Genomic DNA, 23238 nt, shown 5'->3' with positions numbered 1-23238 from the left:
AAATTAACTATTAATTAATTAAAATATTATTTTACAGCCCAATATTTATTGAAATTTTTTTAAATAAAATTATTTATTTCAAAACATATATTCAAAAATAATGTCACAGCAAGATGAGCGCAAAAATACCTAATTGTAATTTATTTCAAGTTCCTCTTTAACATGAAGGTTTTGTCTCGTACTTACATGTATTATAGGTTCCCAGAAATAATTCTATTGGTCTCTTTATAAATAAACACTCAACAACACTTAATAGTGACACATTATAATGCAGGAAAAAAAAAATCTAAAGTGTCACCAAAAATGTGCACAATAAGAAAGGAATAAATGCGTAAAAGACTGTTTTTAGTACACTTCTGGATGCCAACACCTCTGAGTTTCATCACATCAATGTGAGTGCATAATGTGTTTAACATTTAGCACTTGTTGAACTCTTTTGTCAGCTTTGAAAACTTGGCCTCCATGGAAACACAGTCAATCATCTCTATCCACTGACCTGAGGGTCATGTATTCGTACCACAGGAATGTGAAGCCTCCGGCTCTGTTTGGGGGTTGCCATGTTGGACAGTGTGAGGGCCTCCTCCAGCTCCTCCACGGCCGAACGGAACTCTGTGCCACTCAGGGTAGTCTGCGACCCGAAGCTCTTCTCCAACGCCAAACCAAGAGTGCTTTGACTGAGGGAGCCATGTCTGTCCTTCAGGGAATCTGAGAGGAAAACAGATTAAACATTTCAGAACACTTAAAAGTTGTTTTAACGGTCACTGCTTTTCAGATATGATGTATAAATATTAGCAGGAGTGAACTTCTCAGACTGTGTGCGCGGCGGAGACATCATTAAGCTCACTTACATTTAGGCTGCGACACAATGAGCTCCACCTCGTCAGGGCTGCTCTGTAAGATGACAGCGGCGTCACTGAACGTCACTCCTTCCAAACTGGTCTTGTTTAGGGAGATGAGACGTCCACCTGAAAAACAAAATCAACAAATCATCCCCTAACCCTTGTGATAGGTAGTCATGTGCAGTCTCTCTGTCTCTAGTGATGTTATGTGGTCTCTTAAGCTAAAAGCCAGTGTCTGTGTTTGCAGCTCCCATTGTTGGTGCTTCGTACCGGGTTTGATTCGTCCATCTTTGTCCGCAGGCCCATCAGGCACAATGGAAGCAATAAAGATCCCAAGGTCAAGTTTACCTGTATTGTCCTCTCCCACTATCACAAAGCCTGAAACAGGACCAGAGAGGAAGTAAAGACAAAAGTGTCCCGCTAAAGAATCAGATACGTGGCACTTGGCTCATTAATTTTACAACAACTTCACAGTTAAGTCCATCTTAATTAACTCACCAAAGCCCAGTTTGGGATCTTTCTTCAGGGACACACAGACTATTTCTCTCTCTGGTGGGGTCCGAGTTGGTGTATCAACTGCAAAGTGCATATGTTATGAATTTGAAGAAATTCCCTCAAGGAGTTTCTGAGATACTGTGTTCAGGAGAGTGTGATGTCACAATGTGTTCAGGAGAGTGTGATGTCACAAGGTGACTGTGACCTTTAACCCCCAAAATCGAATATGTTCATTCTTGGGATCAAGTCAACATTTGTGCCAAATTTGAAAAAAGAGAAATAAATCAAATACCGATGGTTCCATACAGAGCATGAAGGGTCCCGCAATAGTTTGATGAGGATGAAAATGTAAATCACTTCTATGCAAAGGAGGCCGTAGTGACCCAGCACCTCACTCAAACATTTATGTTGTTTTTCTTTGATTCATCACCCCTCTTCATGAGTTAGTAAAAAAAGTGAGATACAATATTTGACATATTCACCTCGTATGGAGGATGAGCCGTCCGAGTCCTGCTTCTGTAGTGAGACACTGGACATCATCCTGGGGATCGGCTCTGGAGTACTACAAACACACGTCCGCAGTTACATTAAGCTGAATCTTGACAAAGTTTCTGTGATAAGGACATGAGGCTTATCATCTTCATCTATCATCTTCTACCTCCAATTCTGGTCTTTTGCATCCCTGAGGCCTCCTGTTTCAGCCAGCTCCTTGTTCAGCTCTCTGCTCATCTCCCTCCTCATCTCTCTCTGCTGGCGGAGCCGAGCCTCCAGCTTGGCAGTCAGGTTGTCACAGGACTTGGAGAGGGAGTCTTGACCAGGGGCTAAACCTACATGGTTCAACATGCCCTCTGAGCAGGACATCCGCTTCAGGTTCAAGTTACGAATCCGGTAGGCAGGCATGTACTTATCCATGTTTTCATCTGGAGAAACATGGGAAATTCAGATGTTGTTTGTCCTTTATCAGTCTTGTTTTTTGTTAAAAACATGTATCAGTATTGCTGAAATATTTTCCCACCTGTTATCATGGTGTGGTTAAGCTGTCGGGACATCATCTCGCTATGAAACTTGTGCTGTGCTGAGCAGATGTTCAGGAGGTACTGGGCTATTTTTGAGCTTTCTGTTATAAAACTGTGCTTCTTCCCGCTTGGCCCGCCGCACTCTATTATCAGTTTACGTCGCTGAAAAACAGATACCAGTCGTTACACATTTACCATGAACTTTGTGGAAAAATGAGCTGTACAAAGTAATATGTTATGCAGCATGGCAAAGTCTTAATGTATTTCCACTTGTTTTTACCCCAGTGGATATGGAGTCAGTTTCCCTCCAGAGGAAGCGTCTGGTGACGGTCCGAAGGTGATTCTTCATTTCATACAAGATGATTCCTTTCGCACAGACTCCCAAAACCAGCTCTCCCACCATCGGCCTTTTCTCTCTCCCCACACGGTGGAACATAACGCCATACTCTGGTAGCTGCTGCGCAATCTGAGGTGAACATAGTTATAAAATTGCATCTTTGTGTGAGAGGGCAAACACTCACTTAGACTTACAACTGTAGAAGTATCATCAAGAAGTATCATCAACTTAAAACCAAATACAATAGTAGTGATGATAACAAGAACATACAGCCTTGTTAATTTCGCTTGTTTTAAGGTGAAAAAAGTACATAACCAAAGAACAATGTGAGCTGCTGGATAAAGGAATCTGTTTTTGTGTTGGAGTGAATGCATTAACAGTCTGACTACCTTTAGGTACTCTGTTTCTGCCTCCTCTGGCAGCATCTGGGCATGACTTGCATGCAGCCTTGGCAACTCTTCTTTGATACTCGGCAGAGCAAGCTTCTCCAGCATCCTCTTGGACACATAGTGCTCTGGCTGGTAATAGTTCTTACCATACAACTAAAAACAAACACAAAAGAAGCAAACGTGCTGCTGTGAGACATGTTGACAGATGATGGTGGTATTTAAAGACATATCATGAATATTTTTGGTACCTCTGGCATGTAGTCACCAAACTCAGCCTGCAGAGCAAGAGCAACCAGGAACAAGCCTGTCTCCTCATTACAGTAAAGCCTGTCCTCCAAGATATCCTTACGCAGCTGTAAGTAGTACTGGTGACGGGTCAGTCTGTGCCTAGGAAGCAGGAAAAATGATGAACAAAAAAGCATCTGTGATTTTGAATCCATTTACTTAAATTAACTTCCTGCATATGAGTAAATCACTTACAGAATGAAGGAGATATCATCAACAAAAAATTTGACTCGAAGAAACACCAAAAAGGAGGATATCTGCCCTTTTTTCCAACAGTCAGGTGCAATTTTGGAGATTTTTGTTTCGTGATCCAAAAAGAAATATTCATCATCTGCAGAATATCAAAAAAGCCTTTTTAACTACAAACGTCTGAGGGGGCTAAAACAGCAAAACAGGCACAGAGATATAAATTCAACTACATTTCAAAGTTTTTTCCTGAATAAATATTCAGACAGAAAATAAAATATTAGTGCAAGTTCACCCATCAAGCCAGTTGTGAGGGTATAAAATTACAAGTTATTTATTTTATAAAATAATTTCTGTTTTGAATGTCAGGATTAAGTCCCATATATGTGTCCTCTTACCATCCAGGAAGGCAAGACCAAAGTAAAAATGTTCCACCAAGTTTGCGTGGGCCACCACCATGTCAAACACATCTCTTGCTTTGGACTTAATGTCACAGCGAACCACCACGTACTGCCCGTTAGGCAGCACTACAGTCACTTCTCTCTGAGACGAACATGAACGGCCCTTTCTGGACTGGGGTGTACACAAATAAACACACAGACACACATTGACTTAAAAAAAAAAACCAACTACAGACACACTCACATACATGTGCATACAGTTAATATAAATATACTGAACGTACAAATGTGCAAATAGACAGTTTAGCATGCAAGAAAAGACAAGTTTAAATAACAGAAATTTATATTAAAATTAACCAGGAGCAGATAGAAAATAGGAAGCATCCAGAAATCATGAATTTACCACGATAGATCCTGGGAGCTCGAGAAAGATTTGTTGTTCATCTGGCATTCTGATGAACTCAGGACCCAGTGCCTGAAAAAAAACAAAAAACATTTATAATCTAAACTCTTTAAGCAGAAACAGAGATTTTTGTGCCTCTATAATCGCTCTGCTGTCTGCCGTTTGATCTCAATTTGACCTTCGCCTGCACTAAATACTACTTGCACAGATCCACGGCATGCACGTTAGTCTGCGAAAACAGTTCCCTTCCATTCTTGTCACCGAATACACATCAAATAATCCCTGAGCTTACCTTTGCTTTTCTCTGGCTCAGGCTGAGTGAGGACTCGCTAAAGGTGATGGAGGGACTGTGAGATCTGCCTGATGTCTTGGGAGAGATGTCATGGTGGGGGCTCCTACCAAGCCAACTGCAGTTGCTGTCCCTGTGACGAACCCCACGAGGGAGTCTGAGGGGGGAGAAAGGCGGGCAGGGAAGGGCGGATTGTGTAATAGTTGTGCAGACAAGTTAGAAAAGTCGACCAATGAGTCAATGTCATGTCCCCTCAAAGTCAGTGCAGACAATAAGGGAGGGGCGAATGAGGAGTGGATGAATTTATTTATGTTGACATGCACGCACAGATGGCACAAAATTGTTGAAGAATCCCTTTCTTTTACACTGCCACACTGCTGCTGATGTATGCGTGCATGTAATACATGCCTGTCTAAAGAAGATTGATACAACGGTGAGGGAGAGCTTCTTGGTCTTTGTCTCCAAGGTCTGTGAGGTAAACTCCCTAAAAATAGAAAATGTATAAAACAGTTATAACTGTTAGAAAACACATTGAAAAATTTGTATTAAAATTTCGCATGTAATTTAAGATTTAGAACACACTCAAGTTAGAGGTTTTGGCCACAAGCACAAGACAAATTGTTTTCACAGTTGGAATTCTTCCTTCTGCCATCCTCAGATTTCTTTCCAGTTTTAGCTTCCTCTGCGTACCTGACTTTGAATCTGAGTCCGTGGAGTATCTTCTCCCCTCAGCACTTCCTTCGCTGAAGTCTGAAAATGGCCCTCTCTTTCCTGTCAACCAGGTAGGAGATGAAAGATGACATCAATGTTTGATTCCTGTCTGTCTCGGCGCTCCCTGGAGACTCTGAGTTGTTTGGACAGAACTTAGGCTGGTGGAAGATTTAGCCTGGAGCATCCACACTCAGTATCTGATTATTGGCTCTCGCAGGAGTCTAATCCTGGGTTTCCTTTGGGTTAAGATTTTAATCCTATTGACGTGTATACTGTCTTGAGTCAAAATAATAATGGCTTTACCTACTTCCTATAATAATGTAGATGACAATTTCTTAATGGTGAAATTGTTTATGATGCAACAGAGCATATAAGCCATAAGTATCCCCTTATGTTAAATGTTAAATATATTTTTGCATTTTATTTACAAAATCTTAATCATACTTTCCCACACACAAACCCCGCTGTCACTGATTATTAAACGGTGTATGATATGTTCTGTATATGCAGTATATTTCACAGCTTTGTATTTATATATATTTTTTGTTATTAAACATGATATGTTCGTCGTGTCCCTTTGTTGAAAGACATGGTGTAACAAATGTACATTTGAAATCAACTGTATTACCTTTAAATATTACTGAAGTAATCAAAGACCCTTCCTTCCACAAGACAATTCGCAGTATTACGCTTCTGTTTACCATCAAAGATTTTGTCTCTTATGGGATGTTTGGATGTTAAAGTACAACTCATTTGATAAATTGTTTATCTGGACTCTAACATGCATGCTCACCATGAAATCTCTCTCTGATCATCTGGCTCCTTCCACTCAGAGGAACGTTGCTGTCTGGCAGAGACCCATGGTCCATCTGAAGGAAAAGAAACCACTTTTATTTTTTGTCACCATGGAGATTTTTATGTCGTATAATTTCTGACACATATGGTACGGCCTGCAGAGAGGGTGAAGTGCCAGCAGACAGGAACATACCAGATTTCTAGACTCACTGATTCATGAAAAACCTCCTCCACCAGCTGTCTGATGACTTTGGCGGGGGGCAGCAGGATGGAGGCTTTAAGTTGAGATTCGCAGGCTTCCAGGATGGCATTGAGATTCACCCTGCGGTGGGCCAGGTCTTCACACATGCTGAGGAGGAGGCTGTTTAGATGGTCACTCAACTGGACGGGCTGAGAATGAGAGTGAAAAATAATGATAATAACTGAGGTGTTAGACTGTGGTGGTACTGAGTAAAAGAAGTTAAAGCTTTCAGGGGTTCCCACCTGATTTTGAGGTAGGTGAAAATCAACTGACCAGTAGAGAGTCATACCCAGTGAATACACCAGCATCTGTGCAACAAATGAATTAAAACAGATTGGACATATTGTAATAAAGAGACATCACCTACTAATTCTAAAATAAAAACCAGGTTTACTTTTACATATAACATGTGATTCACAATATGTTGATGTTTTTCAAATAATAATTTATATTCAACCCTGAGCTAACAATCATTTGATACCATTATTGTTTCAACTGAACAAAAATTCACTGTGTGTGGTCGTTTTACTGTAAATTGGGAGACTTTAGGTTCTAAAGTGTGTAACTATGCTAACACACAACATCCTGTGGTCAAACAGGAGAACTACAAATTAAATTAAGGTGAGAAGGAATTTATGTAGAAGACCCAATGATCAAACTGGTTTGCATGAAGAGGCTTCAAAATAATCATAAATAAATAATAATTTAAGAATAATTTAAGAATGATTTAATAAATAGCATTTATGTTAACTACTGTGGGAACAAACATGAAAGCAAATGTACCAGCTGTGATTTTTATAAATGTATTGTCAATTATGAGTTGTGTGTTGGTTGGGGACGTAAATGCACATTTGCTTAACATAAATGCTGATCTACAGTATCGATCGGTTTGATAAACTGGATATATTTTATTCGGAATATACGGTATATGTCAAGGCATATTAATGAAAAGTGTGTGCGACAAGCACACACAGACATGATTATTTTGACTTTCCAATTATTATTTTTTTAGGAGTTACTTTATAGCTTTTTTTTTTCTATGTAATTATTTAATGAGGGCTCTGAAGTGCTGATTTCAGGGCAGAGCTTCCTTTGCTCAGCCACTAGATGGCGGGCTCACACCTTTCTCGACCTTGAATTCCTGACATCCTGAGCAGTGACTTTGTAATCACTTCAAATCACTGCAGAGTTTAAAGCTAATGGATAAAAAAAAAAAAAAAAAAAAAAAAAAAAAGGCCATACGAGCTAATAGTGTCCCACAAGTCTGCCATCGATTCTGACATGAGGTGTGAGGACAGGTATGAGGATGCATGCACTGACCCTCTCTGTGGCAGGCTTGGTTGAGCTGGCACGGCCCTGCAGCATCTCTGGAGCGGTGAAGGTGGATACCTCATCTGATAGGCTGCAGTTCTTAAATGCCAAGGTACCAGTGGCTGACAGCAGCAAGGAGGTGGGGCTTATGATATTGCACATATTGTTGTGACCTGAAAAAAAAAGGCAGGAACTCCATAGTAAATAAATAATACTGCAGCTCCAGTTTTACACTAAAGTCACACTGAGTGAAACAGTATTACTACATGATCTGTGAATGTTTATGCAGCATTTACACTGCAATAGCATAATGGTACGGTCATAGCTTCAAGGCAGGATGCATGTGAGCCTACAACAATATGATGTGAAATGCTTTTACCCTTATAAGACATATCCACTAAAGACTCTGCAGCGCCCAGCAGCAGGGACCAGACCTCCTCCTCCAGCAGAGGTCCCCCTCGTGCCTCCAAGACTTCAGCTAATGTAACAAATGTGCTGCTCATTCTGCACACATTCCACATACACACCTGAGGAGGTAGAGAACACACACATATTACAAAACTCACACTGACATACACCAAAACTATCACTCACCTTTGTTCGAGGTGATATTCCAAAGAGAGTTTTATTTTTCCTTGCTCCACATAAAAAAAATCAGGCCAGAGTTTAATGGATGTCTTGCACCACTCATTAAAATATTGAGCTGCTAGTCTTTGTGAGCTCGACATCATCTGAATTCTTCGCTCATTGCCTCCGTTGTACATTTATGCTTCATCTCCACATCTCTGTGTTGTCACATCTGTGTTTTGACTTCAGAGACAGTTGTGAAAGATAACTCTGAGAGACTTCACAGAAAAAGGATACATCTTTGCACTGGACTGTGATTAGATTATTTTAGTCCATTAGTCTCAGTCCTTCTCGCTTTCTCTGCCCCTCCCATTTTGTAACAGGCTTTCCTCTGACCTCAGGGCCGTTCTAAGGAAAGCTTTTGGTATCAAGGCAACTGTGACAGGTTTTGTTGTTACAATCTGTGCAGGCATTACCACTTTGACTATCATTCATATTTTTGCTCGGTATCAGTTATATAACATTATTTTGATAATATTATAGATTTTTGTCGATATGTAGGCCAAAATCTTAAAATGAACCCATGTATTGGCTATGCATTACACCATTAAAGAACTTTTGATTTAAAAAGTGACCCACACAGTAAACTGTCAACCTGCTTCAGATCAATGCATCATGAGGGATACTAAAAGACTGTATGTTGTTACTTTAAACGTGGGGAGATCACTTTTTTATTTAGAGTAACATTCAATCAGATTGGACTTGAAATTACTAACATTTGGGAAGATTACAGTAAAAACAGAGCAAACATTTTTCTGTGTGGCTGTCTCAAAGAGCAGAAGTAACTGCAACACAGCAATGTTTAAAAAGTCAGTGACATTTTTTACTGCATGTCCAACATTACACAGATAAACTCTAAAACAACAATAAAACCATGTGTAAAAACTGAATAGCTGTTTTTAATAGTTTTACCAAAATTTTCTATAGCCAAAGGCAGGATCAAATGATAAAGGCTGTGAAACACAAACTTCATGCTCAAAACAGCCCAAAAACTTTAGGCCTGATTAAATCCTTCTCTTAAACTGAACTCACCTTTGGCTTACAAGATTAAACGCGTGGCAAAAACCAAAACGGTGCCTTTAAGAGGTTTCAAATCAGTGATTACATAAATATATTGATGAGAAATATAAAATCATCATGCCGTAGCCTACATATTGGTTTGTTGTTATGATGTAGAAGAGATCGAAGAAGAAAGTAGGAAAGTTGCCAGGTGCTCCCACCCAACCAGGACCGAGCAAAACTTTAGCAGCTGCACTTCCTCAGAGTGGTCTGTCCACAAGTGCAAAGTGACTGGAGGAACTTTGTGAAGACATACAGTGCTACAGAAACCTGTTTTTTTTGTTACCAGGGATATTTGACTAAAGACTAAAGTATCTGTACTTTTGTGGGAAAAATGTGAAGGAACTGTGTTGTCCATTCCATTTGATCCCTGCATTCAGATGTGTTAGTTGACCAGACCAAGTCAGACCTCTTCTGCTTTCTGTTACAGCCTCTGCATTCCCTATATGTTGATAACTATAATTATTACAGAGGATAGATAAATTCTGTCAGATTCAAAAATTTCTTATGTAAATGCACGCCGTCTTGTCTGTCTTGAACCAGTTCTCTGTGTTGTAACTAATAATCTAATATGTCAATTTTACTGCATCTAACCTCATTATGTTTGGACTAAAATGCAGAACATGCAGTGATTTATTGAACCAGTCAACAACCAGCCATGGTACACTGTTAGACAAACCTCCTTATTGATCCATTAAGCAGACAGCCACATGATGTAGACCCAGACACAAGAGCTTTGATGTATTTTGAGGAATTTAGGACAACATGCTTCTTCAGGATCTAGGTCTCTTACAGTCTTCTTTCTGACCACAACGTGACAATAAATCTTCACGTTTGTGTACCATTAAAAACGAAGTACAACAGTATAGACATTAAATCTACTATGTTTGTTAAATCGACTATGCTAGCATTAAGCAGCCTTTAACAAACAGCACATTTTCACCAAGATTATTTTGGTCCTCACAGGCCTGAACATGAAGGCTATACTGAACCTGAAAGGTAAATCTCTTAACACTCCTTTGGATGTTTAAGGAGAGTGTATCAGGTAAATTAGATTTCACCACAAATCCCCAGGTAATTAACACCACAAATTGAAATATCAGGACAGACATGCCAATTCACCAAACTGCCAAAACAGCTGTGTAGGATGAAGATGATAAAGAGTGCAGAAACATTACCTGGTACCATATGTAACTTGTGTTAGCTGTCTGATCCTCTCTATTGTCTTCAGGGCTGCCTCCACGGATCCAAAGTAATCCTCGTGATCATCGCATTGCTGTTTTGATGTCCTCGCTGTAAAGACTGCTCGGTTCTGACAGGTAATTCATCAATGACATTAACTATACATGGAGCCCCATTCATTTGCTCTATTACCACAAGCACCACGCTGAGGATCTGAAACTTTTTACTGTAATTGGCGCTATTCTTAGCTTCTCGCCTTTAAACACTTGATTGGATTAGCTTCGCGGTTTGACAGCGACAGGTCAGAGCCACCAATAGCGGGTGGAGTGAGATCAGGTACACCGATTTAACTAATCCGTCAGACGCCCAAAGGTGCAGTGGATCTCCCGGTATAGGTGCGTTACAGAGAAGCCTGGGAAGGACGAACGATCTCGGCCAAGCCAGTGGACAGTAGCCTGCTGCTGTAGGGCTGCTCCCCAACAATGGTCATTACACTGCGGGCTCTCTTCGAACAAGGGGTAAGAATCCGTAGTAGCCGTATCTCGCCGCGGGAGTCGGTGCTGGGACGTTTATCCATGCCGCTACCCAGGTCCTTTGCGCGCAGCTGGTCTCTGCAGGCCCCGGGGTATCTGCGCAGGGACGAGGATAAATAACAACCATCCAGGGTAGTGAGGTGGGCGCAGGGAGAATTTAAACTACTCAGCGCTAAGTTAACGTAATTGTACCTAATGTCCTTAAGTCACATGCCTTCAAGCAGAGCATGGCTCCGTGTATGCTGTTGTAGCATATAGGAACTGATGGATGAACTCTAGATGGTACCCTTACACTATCTATGGGTTTCTGCAGAGCCTATATGAATGTCATCGTCTACAAATGATCCCACGGTATAATGGACAGGGGATGAGATGTACGGGCTTACGGAAGATGCCAGATATTTCTCTGATCGTGCTAATAACAACATTCAGTTCATTTAATAGCATTTGAGATCAGTGCTGCATCACTCTTCACTGGAAAAAGACCAAACGACTAACATTGAAAAACAAGTATATTGTTAATTTGATGAAAAGCCCACTCTGCTGCAAATCACAACTACAGGGATAGTTTAATTAAGGAAATGAACTGTGAACTTGCATTTTGTCTGTCATGTATTCACCTATATCACTCATGTAAGAATCCCCTTTAGAAACATTCATCATGTTATATAATCACTTGCTTTTAGCTTGTGTAATGAAAACATTTACAGTCCTATGGTTACATTAAAAACAGAAATAATTTGATAAATAATAAGAATTTGCATACTAACTAACTATGTGATAAAACAGACTTAAAAAAAAGAAATAACAGCCTACAGATGCCTATATATTCCATCTATACTATTTTGTTTGAAGCTGTGTCTGTCTCACTTTACTGCATGTTCTCTGTGGACACTCACCTCCATCACACCTCTGTGAAGGATTTTGCCACAAGGACAGTTTGTGGGAAAAATGGGGAATCAGTTTCCAATGCATTTTGTTTCAGTCACAGAAAATAACGTGAAATACTTTTTGGTTTGTGAGCTCAGTCATCCATGAACCATGCAGCTACTCGCTCACTCAGTGTCTTTGTCAGGACTGTGTAGACATTGTACGAGATATAAAGCAGGGAAATATACAGCTTCATCGTTTACTCTTCATCATGCCATCAGTGGAAATGGGAAATCACAGTTTGTGCTGGATAGAATTATGGCCACTAGGGCTCAGATCATCCAGATAATATGGTCCTTTGTTCCCGGAGAGGTAACAATAAATTTGCCAAAGCATAAAATAAAGTCTAAATCATCGAGTTAAACGGAAGTAGTCTAAAAGAAGTTAGTATTTTCTGTTTTTGGACAAACGGGAAGATCGACAGATAGATAGGCGGAAGGAAGGATGGATGGAGGAGGTGGTGGGTGTGTCTCTGTGGATGAGTGACGTGCTGCTGGGACGCATGCCCCGTGCGCACTGCGCGTCCTGGCCTGTCAGTAGCAGCCAGATGGAAACGTAGGCAATGAAATTGGTGAGGTCATGTTTTTTAAGCCGCACAACGGAATAAATCACCCTTCAGCGGCAGCATAAACAAATAGTCCGCCGTTGCGGAACATTTCACCGCTGATCGGACCGCTCGGGAATCAATAGTTTGATGATTTGATGACAGAGGTAAGATGAGGATTCGCACCTCGGCTGCTCAGACGTGCTTATTGTTTGGCCGTGGGGGAGGGTCGTATGCCGCTATGTGCATGCTGCTTTACCGAGGCGGTCGTTGTGTTACATTGCAGCTTCACTCATTACCAAAATTACTATTATTTTCCATGTCGTTGTACTGTGTTTCGTTTGTCCACAGCGATCGCATAGAGATTGAGGCTGAAGCTAATATCAACACCGACTGCGCACTGTTTCACCAACAGGCCCTGTCATACCACGATATGGCTGTCATTATCTCTGCAATAATGTCTTCTTGCTCAGTGTCCGGCTCATTCAGGCTGCTACATTTTAGCATGCACGGCTCATTTCTGATGCAGCCGTCTATATACAGTCATTTTACTTGCCAGCCACCTCTGCCATCGACAGGACAATACGTGGGGGTCGTGTAGCCAAGGTTAACACACTGACAACGAGAGAAGATGAATAACGGGTCGATAGTGGTCCCTCATTTAGTCTCTGCAGATAATCTGTGCCTTGGACATGTGGCAAGTTAGTATCTTCCTTTCCCCTGTGTGCGCCCTGCAGCCAATCTGCATGGGTGCACAGGAGAACATGAGCTCAACTTTGCATTGGGTACATTAGAGGATACTATGTGACAGAAAGTATTTGATTTCATAGGCTACATTAGAATAAATATGTGCATGGCTGAGATTTGAAGAGGATGCATGCAAACACGTGATGGTGTTCTAAGTTTTACTCTTGGTTTTATTATGATATGTCATTTTACATACAATAAATCTGAATCCTATCATTTTATTTTGGTAATATATGTATTTTTGTTAGAATTATTTGTGTTTTTCTTAGAAAAATACATCTTAACCACAACTGTCAGGAGCTGGGTTGTCCTTTTTAAAGTGTGTGCTTTGGAAGCCATTCATTAACTCATTAGGCTGAGGCAGCTGCTTTGACTAAAACAAAAGTTAAGTCATTAGAAGGTAGCTTCACACCAGGAATCGCACTGCTGTATTTATGCTTTTGGGGGAAAAAAATAGATGTATCACACCTCTGTGCCTTCAAATCCATCTACTAAGTCCCTACCTCGTGAGTGCTGTGTGAGACGACTGATGTGGCTGCTGCATTCCTTGTAAATACTGCAGCTGACACATAACTGCAATCTAATAGTGTATCATTGATTTGGGAAGAATTTGTTGATGCGGCATGTAGTTCTAAGCATCAATACTGGTAATTGCACAGCAGGGACTTTAATATTAACACAGTGTGTGACTAAATAGGAATTTAGGGCATCAAAATATACCAAGTGATTAAAACTATAAGCCTGTGATTCCATCCCTGCACTTACCTGACCGTTATCCTCCATTATTACAAAAATTATGACCGACATTATACGTGTTATCTGCTGTGCAACACATAACTGTACATACCACACACACACACACACACACACACACTAACTGCAGTGTCATTTAATCTGTCATAAGATGAGCACAATTGTCTTCCTGTCTGACATATAAAAAGAAGCAGCATGTCTATTTTCATGTTGCGAGGGAGGTGGATGTTATGGACGTCTTTGTGACGTTGGAGGAACAGAAGGAGAGCTGACTCATTTCGTTCTGGCAATTATATCCCTCATATGGACTGTGTGTCGGGAGTGTGGAAGAAAGGGGAGGGTAATTCCGTCGCTTACATAAGCTTTGAAGAAAAGGAGAGGAAGCTGTTTGATTTCTCCTTTTTTAGATTTTTGGTGGTTTCGTTTGACGCTAAATGAGAAATGTTCGGGAGCATCATGCGCGCAAATTGGCATCTTTGTGTTGGGTCTTATCTGGGCTCACGGTCTCTTGGTGCAACTTGACCCAGTTAACATGTGCCTGTGGAGGACCTGCCTGTAGAACTGAGCTGGAGTCCTGGGCTAGGGTCCAGATGCACAGGAATTATCACTGGGCTTGGTTTTCCAGTGTGACAGAGTCACTCTGAGAGTTATGTTTCATATGATGGAGTAGACCTCCCAGTGGCCTGCTGTTCTGCCACCACGACTGATGATATCAAATCTTCCATCCTGGTGTGTGCTGATTCGCTGAGATAAGGAACGGCAGTGCTCGCCTCAAGTGTGAAATTCAGCAGTGTCTTTGCTTCTTTACTCCGAATCTGCTTTCTGGGGAGCGGGGATTTTCGTCTTACTTTTTTTTATTTTTGGCCTGTCTCCTCAGCAGCTATTGTCATATATTATTTTGGTGTAGTTCCGGCAGTACAAAATATTTAAACGTGTGTCCCGTCTCCACAGAGGACTTTCTTGGATGCACAGAAAACAGTAATTGAAGAATTCACCATGAATAAAAACAAGAGAGAAAGAGAGTTCTACAGCCTAGATGTTGGAGACTCAACATTCACAGTACTGAAGCGATACCAGAATCTAAGACCCATCGGATCAGGAGCGCAGGGAATCGTGTGGTGAGTGTTCAACCCTCATCCATATTCAGTCAACAGATACTTGGTGAAATATGGGTTACCGTTTGCAGTTCATCACCAGGACATTCATGAAATATCTAATTTAAGTCACCTTTTAGTCAAACTGAAATGTAAATCAGTTGTAAAAATTTTTACCACTTTGTTGATGACACAAGCACAGACCTCCAATCTGTTGAAGTTGAATATCAAAATCTTGTGATACCTATTTGCATTACGTTTGTGACCATGTTTTCAACTCATTTGCTATCTTTGTTCCTCAGCTCGGCTTATGACCAAATCCTTGAGCGAAATGTTGCCATCAAGAAGCTGAGTCGGCCCTTTCAAAATCAAACGCATGCCAAGAGGGCGTACAGAGAGCTAGTCCTAATGAAATGTGTCAATCACAAAAATGTAAGTGTGCAAATATTTTCTGATGCATTACATTTCCCCAGGGGGATACATGGTATTTAAGACTGGCAGAGTGTTAATGGTATTTGTATGTTTAAATGTGTATAGAAATGTTGCTACGACAAAATTGTTTTGATTTATGTCATTTTATCCCCACAGATCATCGGCCTATTAAATGTATTCACACCACAGAAGTCATTCGAAGAATTCCAAGATGTGTAAGTAACGAGATAGACATATAGTTGGTATTGTAAATAAAATTGTACTCCCTCTTGTGTGTTTTCTGAAATGCCTCTCAGGGGAAAGTCAAACTGTTTCTGCTCCGTCAGATACTTGGTGATGGAGCTGATGGATGCCAACCTGTGCCAGGTCATTCAGATGGAGCTTGACCACGAGAGGCTGTCCTATCTGCTCTATCAGATGTTGTGTGGTATCAAACACCTCCATGCCGCCGGCATCATTCACAGGGTAAGCATCGACTGGCCATGAACACACAGAGTCATGCTAGGATGGTGTCCTAAAGATGAACTGTTAAACCTGCTGTGATACTTGACACTGAAGTGTAAGGGCAAGCGGTCAACTGGCACGCTTAGAGGTGATGAATGTAGTCTTTTAATTACCAGCAAACCCCTCCAGGCAATAGATTAGATACATTTTGAGTTACTTTCAGATTTCTGTTGAAAACATTAGTGGAAAAACTTGAGTATTCGTGTCATTTTGTTATGTAAAACAAGTAAAATGTAGTAAAATATCCTTAAAAAAAGAAAAGAATTTCGAGCAGCTTTTGTTGAGCTGGTACACATGTATGACTTCCAAATTGCCTATTGCAGGTGAACGTATCATTTTCCCACATGGATCAATAAAAAGCAGGTGTAAAATGAATGCATGCTCTGCGATTTACAACTGCACCTCATCAGTAGTATCAGCAACATGCAGGCGGGTGTGTGTCTCTCAACAAATCAAATTATGGCTACAAAAATGCCGTTACTGATAATGGATCAATAGTGGCTACTTACTTAAAAATATATTAAAGAAAGATAAAGAAAGAACAAATTAGAAATTATTCCTTGTTAGAATGAGGAGTAGCTGAACACCAAGAAGAAAAAAAAAATCAATATTGTAAAATGCTGCTTGATTCATCTGGAACTGAGGATCACCTCAGTAAGCACATTTGTACTGCAGAGAAACACGGAGATGTAAACTGCAGGTTATGTGCTAGGTTTTACTCATGAACTCTGATATCATGTGCCATGTGCAGACAACAAAGCTGGTCAGTATGTTATAATGTCTGATCTATTTAATCTCAGAACAGTGTTACAGACGCTTCCTTCCTTTGTGACGATTCTTTTGCTTGAATGCATGTCTTTGCTTTTTATTGACAAAATCACCATCGAAAATATAATCACATTTTGGTGCGTGTTCCTTGCAGGACCTCAAGCCCAGTAATATAGTTGTCAAATCAGATTGCACACTGAAGATCTTGGACTTCGGCTTGGCCCGGACAGCAGCCACGGGCCTCCTGATGACACCGTATGTGGTCACGCGCTACTACAGAGCACCGGAGGTTATCCTGGGCATGGGCTACCAAGCCAATGGTGAGTGATGATCTTTGGACTGTATCTGCCACTTAGATACTGCTGATTTTCAGTGTACGAAAATGAACTGCAGCTGCACCACAGTAGAAAGCTGCTTTTTAAGGTTTTATATTTGACATACATCATACAGGGACCTGAAGATTGCTGTTTAACACTCTGTAAGCTGCATGGTGCTTCTGTACAGGAATTTGTTGTGAGAAGATGCTCACTAACTAACCTCTTTAACCGAACTAACCTGTTGTTGTGCATTCCTCTCACCTCTTATGGCTTTGTTTGTCATGTTCCACTTCACTAGTGGACATATGGTCTGTGGGCTGCATACTGGCGGAAATGGTTCGCCATAAAATCCTCTTCCCTGGAAGGGACTGTATCCTTGTGTCTTTTAAATACTTCCTCCCTCTGTTAATTCTAACTGGCTTTCTGTGTGCTATTTGCTGTTGCAGAAACTCTTGATTTTTCCGTTTTGTCCCAGGCTGTGGGGACTTGTTCATATACCCTAGTAGTGCTAGCATTTCCTACTTGAAGCCTTCTGGCAGTTATGTGCTCTACATTTTCATCAGCATGTCAGTTACTGTTTCCCTCTGATCAACAATGCTCTCTCTCTCTCTCTCTCTCTCTCTCTCTCTCTCTCTCTCTCTCTCTGTCTGTCTTTCTCTCTCTCTCTCTCTCTCTCTCTCTTTTTCTCTTTCTTTTTCCTCTTTCTCTTTTCCTCTTTCTCTCTCTCTCACTCTCTCTCTCTCTTTCTCTTTCTCTTTCTCTCTCTCTCTCTCTCTCTCTCTCTCTCTCTCTCTCTCTCTCTCTCTCATGTGCTCTCTCCTATCTGGCTGTTGCTGCATGGTCTTCTCTCTCATCATTGCACCATTGCCATTCTGTTGACATTAATCTCACTTCATTTGTGGTTTTTTTTTTTTTGTCTTTTTCTTTTTCCCTCTTCACCATTTTGTTTGCATGTCCACCTGCCTGTCATCTAAATGTCCACCTGCAGTGGATGTATGGTCAGTGGGCTGCATTGTGGCCGAGATGATCAGGGGAAGTGTGTTGTTCCCTGGCACTGATCGTATCCTTCCCCATCATTGTGTCATCACTTCATTCAGTGTGAAGAGATCCACCACCATCCTCAGACTTTTCCCTCTTGTCACTCCGCTATTCCACCCGACAAACATCACCTCCATCATTGCTCTGCTGCACTCACCTATTGTGAGAACTTCCAGCACAGTCAGATCATAATAATGGCAGTAGTAGCTGAGAGAGCATGTAGTTATGTATTTGCTGCCTACGAAAGCAGTAAATGGCTGCATCACCATAGATCATGCAATCAAGTTGTGCGCGTGGTGTGTGTGTGTGTGTGTGTGCGCGCGCGTGTGTGTGTGCGTGTGTGTGTGTGTGTGTGTGTGTGTGTGTGTGTGTGTGTGTGTGTGTGTGTGTGTGTGTGTGTGTGTGTGTGTGTGTGTTTGTAGACCTCATAATCAGAGCTGCTGGTGTGTGAACCTCAAAGAAAGTTAAATGTCACGCTGCCCTTATGGTGTGTTACTGTATTTATGTGCAAGTAAATAGAGTGCGTGTGGCCTTTTTCCTTAACATTTACACTTCAGACATCGACCAGTGGAACAAGGTAATTGAGCAGTTAGGCACTCCATCTCAGGATTTTCTAATGAAGCTAAATCAGTCAGTAAGAACATACGTAGAAAACAGGCCACGCTACGCTGGATACACCTTCGAGAAACTCTTCCCAGACGTGCTCTTCCCTGCCGACTCTGATCACAACAAACTGAAAGGTAGTGGTTTTTTTGTGTATTATCTTATCTAAACCATCAGAACATCCATGTATCAAACCACATTTACAGGCTTTTTGATTAATAGCATTATCATCTTATGTATTTGTTTATTTTCTCCCCTCAGCGAGCCAAGCTAGAGATCTCTTATCCAAGATGTTGGTGATTGATGCCTCCAAGCGCATCTCTGTAGATGAGGCCCTGCAGCACCCTTATATTAATGTTTGGTATGATCCGGCTGAAGTGGAGGCGGTAAGTGGATTGCTGATAGGACTGCATGATCCTTAAATGTGTCACATGACATTTTAATTACATGACTTCAAGTGGAAAGTTGGCATCGATCTTGTGCCACTGAAGCCATTTTCTCTTTCTCAGCCTCCTCCCAAGATCCCAGACAAACAGCTGGATGAGAGGGAGCATACCGTGGAGGAGTGGAAAGGTTCGACTGCATAGTCAGCTTCTTAACACTGCACTTCACTTTTCCCTGACAGTGTATTATTTGCCCGTCTGGCTCATGGGGCAGCGCTGGAATTTACCACAATGCTAGGATGTATTACTAAAGGGTTTATTTTCAGTTATATTATAAGTACAATTTCCAGAAAACGCTGAAAGTCATACGCTAAGAAGTCAATTTAGATAGCTGAATCTTTTTTTTTCCACTATATTGATAAACAACTGCTAGTCACTATTAAAGCTATCCACTGTAGTTAATACATCAAATTTTGCGCAAATCAGTTTACAGTGCAATAGAAATGGTCAGCTGGTCAGATTTTCAGATTAGCGTTTTATCAGAGCTTATTTTTCAATTCAGGGGAAGTTAAATGGTAAACCATGTCTAAAGAAATCCAGTGGCATACAATCATCAGTTATTTACAGACGTTGTTACCCAAGGAGCGTTGTTTCTCCACTGTAGTTGCCAGAGGGCGCGTTGTGCCACTTGAAATACCCTTTTAAAGCCTCTCAGTCAAGGTTTTCCACTGTGGGGAACCTGATTCTGTGGGGCGGGGGATTGTGATTGTGAGTAAATATCACTTTCAGTTGTGCAGCAGGATGAGCTCATCCACAACCCCTGCCAGGTGATAATGACCCCCGCACTCATTTTTAGAAGGGTCACTCCTGCACAGCTCGTCCAAGTTAGAAACGTGATGCTGTATTGGACCGTACAGTATGCCGTACACTCAGAGTGTAGAGAAAGTATATCATATCCTGTGATCCATGCATCTATGATTGCTGTTTGTGTCCTCAGCTTGACATTTGTTCTGCAATTTAATTTGTAGAGCTGATTTATAAGGAAGTGAGTGAATTGGAGGAATGGACGAAGAACAGGGTGATAAGAGGCCAACCATCTCCTCTAGGTGAGTAATCATTATAATTTTGGGAGATGAGAGGGTGGAAATCATGAATCAGTACTATTTTTGTTTGTTAGAGGAACATGATGAGTTTTTAGGCTTGAATGGATTTTCACAAGATTTACTTTACCACTGTTTTTATCACTCACTGTGTGTAATTGAATAAGGCAAAAATAATGTTTTTTTTTTTAAATTTCATATTAAGTTCTCATACATAACCCTGTAAGAGCGAATTTGGTGCTTTGCAGTTTAAACTCGATATTTAGGTTAAATCTGGGATAATTAAAATCATACTTATAAGTTACATATAACCATTGTTTTAACATTATTGCAACATTTCAGTATGATGTCGAGCAGTGTGAGAATAAAGATTACATATTTTGTTAATGAACTCATAATATTTCAAGAATGCTGCAATATATCGTGACGTTGAAATAATTAATGAATAAAGCCAGAATATTTATATCTATGTATTTTCAGAATATAGTTTTAATTCACTCGTAATTTTGATTTCAAGAGTGATGTTTCAAAGTAAGCAGCAATGCAGCAAGGGGGCCATAGAGATATGTATATACATATATGTATATATACAACATTTTTTTTCTTGTATTTCTATTACTTCATTTTCATACTGACTTTTCTCAAAATAATTTGAGTATATAATCAAAAATGTTTTCCTAACGCTGTTGATCTGGTTGTCTATCAAATTTATTTTTTATTTCAACCATACGGTCTTTCAGGGAAATTTGGGTCAGTTTTAACCTGGATAGCTTTTAAATCGGAGGTGCTGTTTGCGTGTGAATTCTGTACTCATCAGAAAATGGCAGTATCATTTGTCTTTCAATGTAACCTATGCGTTGATGTGTGTTTTTCGCAGCACAGGTGCAGCAGTGATCGACAGCCCTCCTCAGCCCACGTCCTCCTCCTCGTCTTCGGCCAACGACGTCTCATCCATGTCCACAGAGCCCACTGACCCCAGCAGTGACCCCACCATGACCTCTGAAACAGACAGCAGCTTGGACAGTCACACCTCTCTGGGTGCACTGGCCTGCTGCAGATAACATACACATGGAATACACACACAAACGCATATCTACACACAACCCTCTCCTCATCAATGTGCGTGTGATGGGAGAGGGTTGATGCCAATGAAACTCATCATGTTAGTTTGTAGAGCTGCGCTTTTAATGTACAGTTTGTTTTTATTTCCCCCCGGCCCCTTTACTGCTGTAAATGATTGTGGTTTGAAATTGTATCATTATTACTGTATTTTTGCTGCAAATAATCAGAGTATGTTTTGATGTGAAACTGATGTATGTGATGGAAGAGAGGGATTTGAGTGTTCTTTACACATTGCTGTTTTTTAGCTACTGCTACAAAAGTCAACTACCATACTGTTAGCACTGTAATATTATGTTGAGTATATTTTTTGAATTGTTCATTTGGCATTTTTTGTATAGCTTTTGGGACAAATTGAATGAATCTATAACAATTATGTCTAACAGTAGACTAGAGCACACTTCATCTTGGATCATAGTGCAAATGGATGAATTTATTTTGACATTGTTCCTCATCTTTCTTGTAGAAAGCATCCCTTGGTATACCAATTTAACGGATTTCCTTTTCTATCATGCCAGCTCTGATTGTGTGCATCTTGACAAGCAGTCTAATGGTCTGTTTCCCTGACACAATTTCTTTTTTTACTATAGCATACTGTAAACTGACTGTATTTTAACTTGTATATTTATTTAGATGTAATTTGTAGGTGACGGTCTGTTGGATGAGCAGGAACAGGGTGAATGTAAGTGAGTAGAAATGTGGAATAGTAAGGAGCCAATGACTACTGTTAGCGCTGTAACAAGTTAATATAGGCCACCCCACTGGCTGGAATGAGTGCCGTGTTTGGGGACTGTCAGCAGAGACTAAGTCTAAATTAGTCACTTTATCCTTTTGGCAGGTTCTTTCAGACATGATGTCTGATATTTAACATATTTGATTTAAGTGCCCTTACTCAGTTCATTGATTTTATTTTTTATTTTTTTCAGCCCTCTCTGTGGCAGATGCTCCTCTCTTCTGTGGTGCGTCTTTCTGAGTTCTACCTCACACATGCACACACTCGAACACACGTTTTTGAAGATGCAGGATGTATATCGTGGCACACATCATCTGAAAGAAATGCGAAAAAAAGATCTAGTTTTTTTCTGTATTGTGTTATTTATTTATTTATTTCAAGCTAGAAGGCGTCTATGTATGTAATGTACATTTTGTTCACAAGTACTATTTCTATGCATTTTGTTGAATTTTTTTTCTTTTTCTGTGCAGTATAATTCATGGATTAGTATAGTCAGTGATTGATCTGTACATTTGACTGTAGATGTATGTATGGTTTCTGAGAGTCAGGAAACATTTGCTACCTGCCATAGTAACCTTTGGATGTATTTGATGGCTCAAATTTCCAAACTGTCCCTTTGTCCTTTTCATGGTTGGGCACTCCAGGCAGTAACCCCTAGCATCAGCTCCCAGAATGCAATTTGGGGATTGTGACGCATGTCCTGACCCTTTCTTGGCCACATTTCAACTGACTTATTGTGGCGTCCTTTTTTGTGTTTTTTCCCCCTCATCCATCTCCTCAAAAATAGAATCAATAGAATAGACTTTACGCATGAGTTTTCTCTGAGAAAATCTGGTGCAAATTAGTGCAGGTAGATTTAGAAGAAAGAGAGGAAAGCCATTCAGCACCACTGGGATGATTCTGTAGTCATCACTGTCAGCAAAGAGCTAACCTTTTGTGGTGTGTTTTGGGAAGGCCAGCTGTGTGAATTTTAGCCTTTGGATCTGAAATTGCCTGACTAACAGACCAATTATATACATCAGAAATGGAAACTGTCTACCTTCAACTCTTGCAAATAAAAGAGTTGAATTTTAA

General features: G+C 40.6%; 2 protein-coding genes across 6 annotated transcripts in view; one reads left to right on the top strand and one right to left on the bottom strand.

Annotated features, from left to right (window-relative positions):
- Nucleotides 1–10834, bottom strand: part of ptpn20 (protein tyrosine phosphatase non-receptor type 20) — a 26909-nt gene extending 16075 nt beyond the window's left edge. The window contains exons 1-22 of the mRNA XM_069717888.1: nucleotides 10563–10834; nucleotides 8078–8225; nucleotides 7708–7871; nucleotides 6630–6695; nucleotides 6357–6536; nucleotides 6145–6220; nucleotides 5331–5411; nucleotides 5049–5124; nucleotides 4644–4797; nucleotides 4352–4423; nucleotides 3946–4120; nucleotides 3557–3692; nucleotides 3325–3463; nucleotides 3077–3229; nucleotides 2631–2816; nucleotides 2350–2512; nucleotides 1993–2254; nucleotides 1817–1896; nucleotides 1338–1415; nucleotides 1110–1217; nucleotides 849–965; nucleotides 497–705 (exon numbers count right to left, since the gene is read on the bottom strand). Of these exons, the coding sequence (XP_069573989.1) occupies nucleotides 497–705; nucleotides 849–965; nucleotides 1110–1217; nucleotides 1338–1415; nucleotides 1817–1896; nucleotides 1993–2254; nucleotides 2350–2512; nucleotides 2631–2816; nucleotides 3077–3229; nucleotides 3325–3463; nucleotides 3557–3692; nucleotides 3946–4120; nucleotides 4352–4423; nucleotides 4644–4797; nucleotides 5049–5124; nucleotides 5331–5411; nucleotides 6145–6220; nucleotides 6357–6536; nucleotides 6630–6695; nucleotides 7708–7871; nucleotides 8078–8219 (2817 nt within the window). The 5' untranslated portion in view covers nucleotides 8220–8225; nucleotides 10563–10834. The remainder of the gene's footprint in view (nucleotides 1–496; nucleotides 706–848; nucleotides 966–1109; nucleotides 1218–1337; nucleotides 1416–1816; nucleotides 1897–1992; nucleotides 2255–2349; nucleotides 2513–2630; nucleotides 2817–3076; nucleotides 3230–3324; nucleotides 3464–3556; nucleotides 3693–3945; nucleotides 4121–4351; nucleotides 4424–4643; nucleotides 4798–5048; nucleotides 5125–5330; nucleotides 5412–6144; nucleotides 6221–6356; nucleotides 6537–6629; nucleotides 6696–7707; nucleotides 7872–8077; nucleotides 8226–10562) is intronic.
- On the top strand, nucleotides 10642–23238 carry mapk8a (mitogen-activated protein kinase 8a). Of its 5 annotated transcripts, none has more exons than XM_069717894.1 (12): nucleotides 10642–10703; nucleotides 15025–15191; nucleotides 15470–15599; nucleotides 15756–15814; nucleotides 15926–16064; nucleotides 17026–17191; nucleotides 17487–17558; nucleotides 18784–18966; nucleotides 19091–19215; nucleotides 19339–19402; nucleotides 20241–20318; nucleotides 21195–23238. In XM_069717894.1, exons 2-12 carry the CDS (start codon nucleotides 15070–15072, stop codon nucleotides 21371–21373), a joined length of 1317 nt encoding a protein of 438 aa, XP_069573995.1. In that variant the 5' UTR covers nucleotides 10642–10703; nucleotides 15025–15069; the 3' UTR covers nucleotides 21374–23238. The 5 variants fall into 5 exon arrangements, with proteins under 5 accessions (XP_069573995.1, XP_069573991.1, XP_069573996.1 ...); XM_069717890.1 differs by lacking the exon at nucleotides 10642–10703 and adding an exon at nucleotides 10993–11084; XM_069717895.1 differs by lacking the exon at nucleotides 10642–10703 and adding an exon at nucleotides 10993–11084 and having other exon boundaries at nucleotides 21190–21290.

Source organism: Brachyistius frenatus, unplaced genomic scaffold, assembly GCF_029030835.1.
Source record: "Brachyistius frenatus isolate BFR_SWC_R1_liver_20210118 unplaced genomic scaffold, ASM2903083v1 Contig_183, whole genome shotgun sequence".
Classification (NCBI taxonomy): domain Eukaryota; kingdom Metazoa; phylum Chordata; class Actinopteri; family Embiotocidae; genus Brachyistius; species Brachyistius frenatus.
Note: the sequence above shows the minus strand (reverse complement) of the source record. Positions and strands in the feature narration are given on the sequence as shown.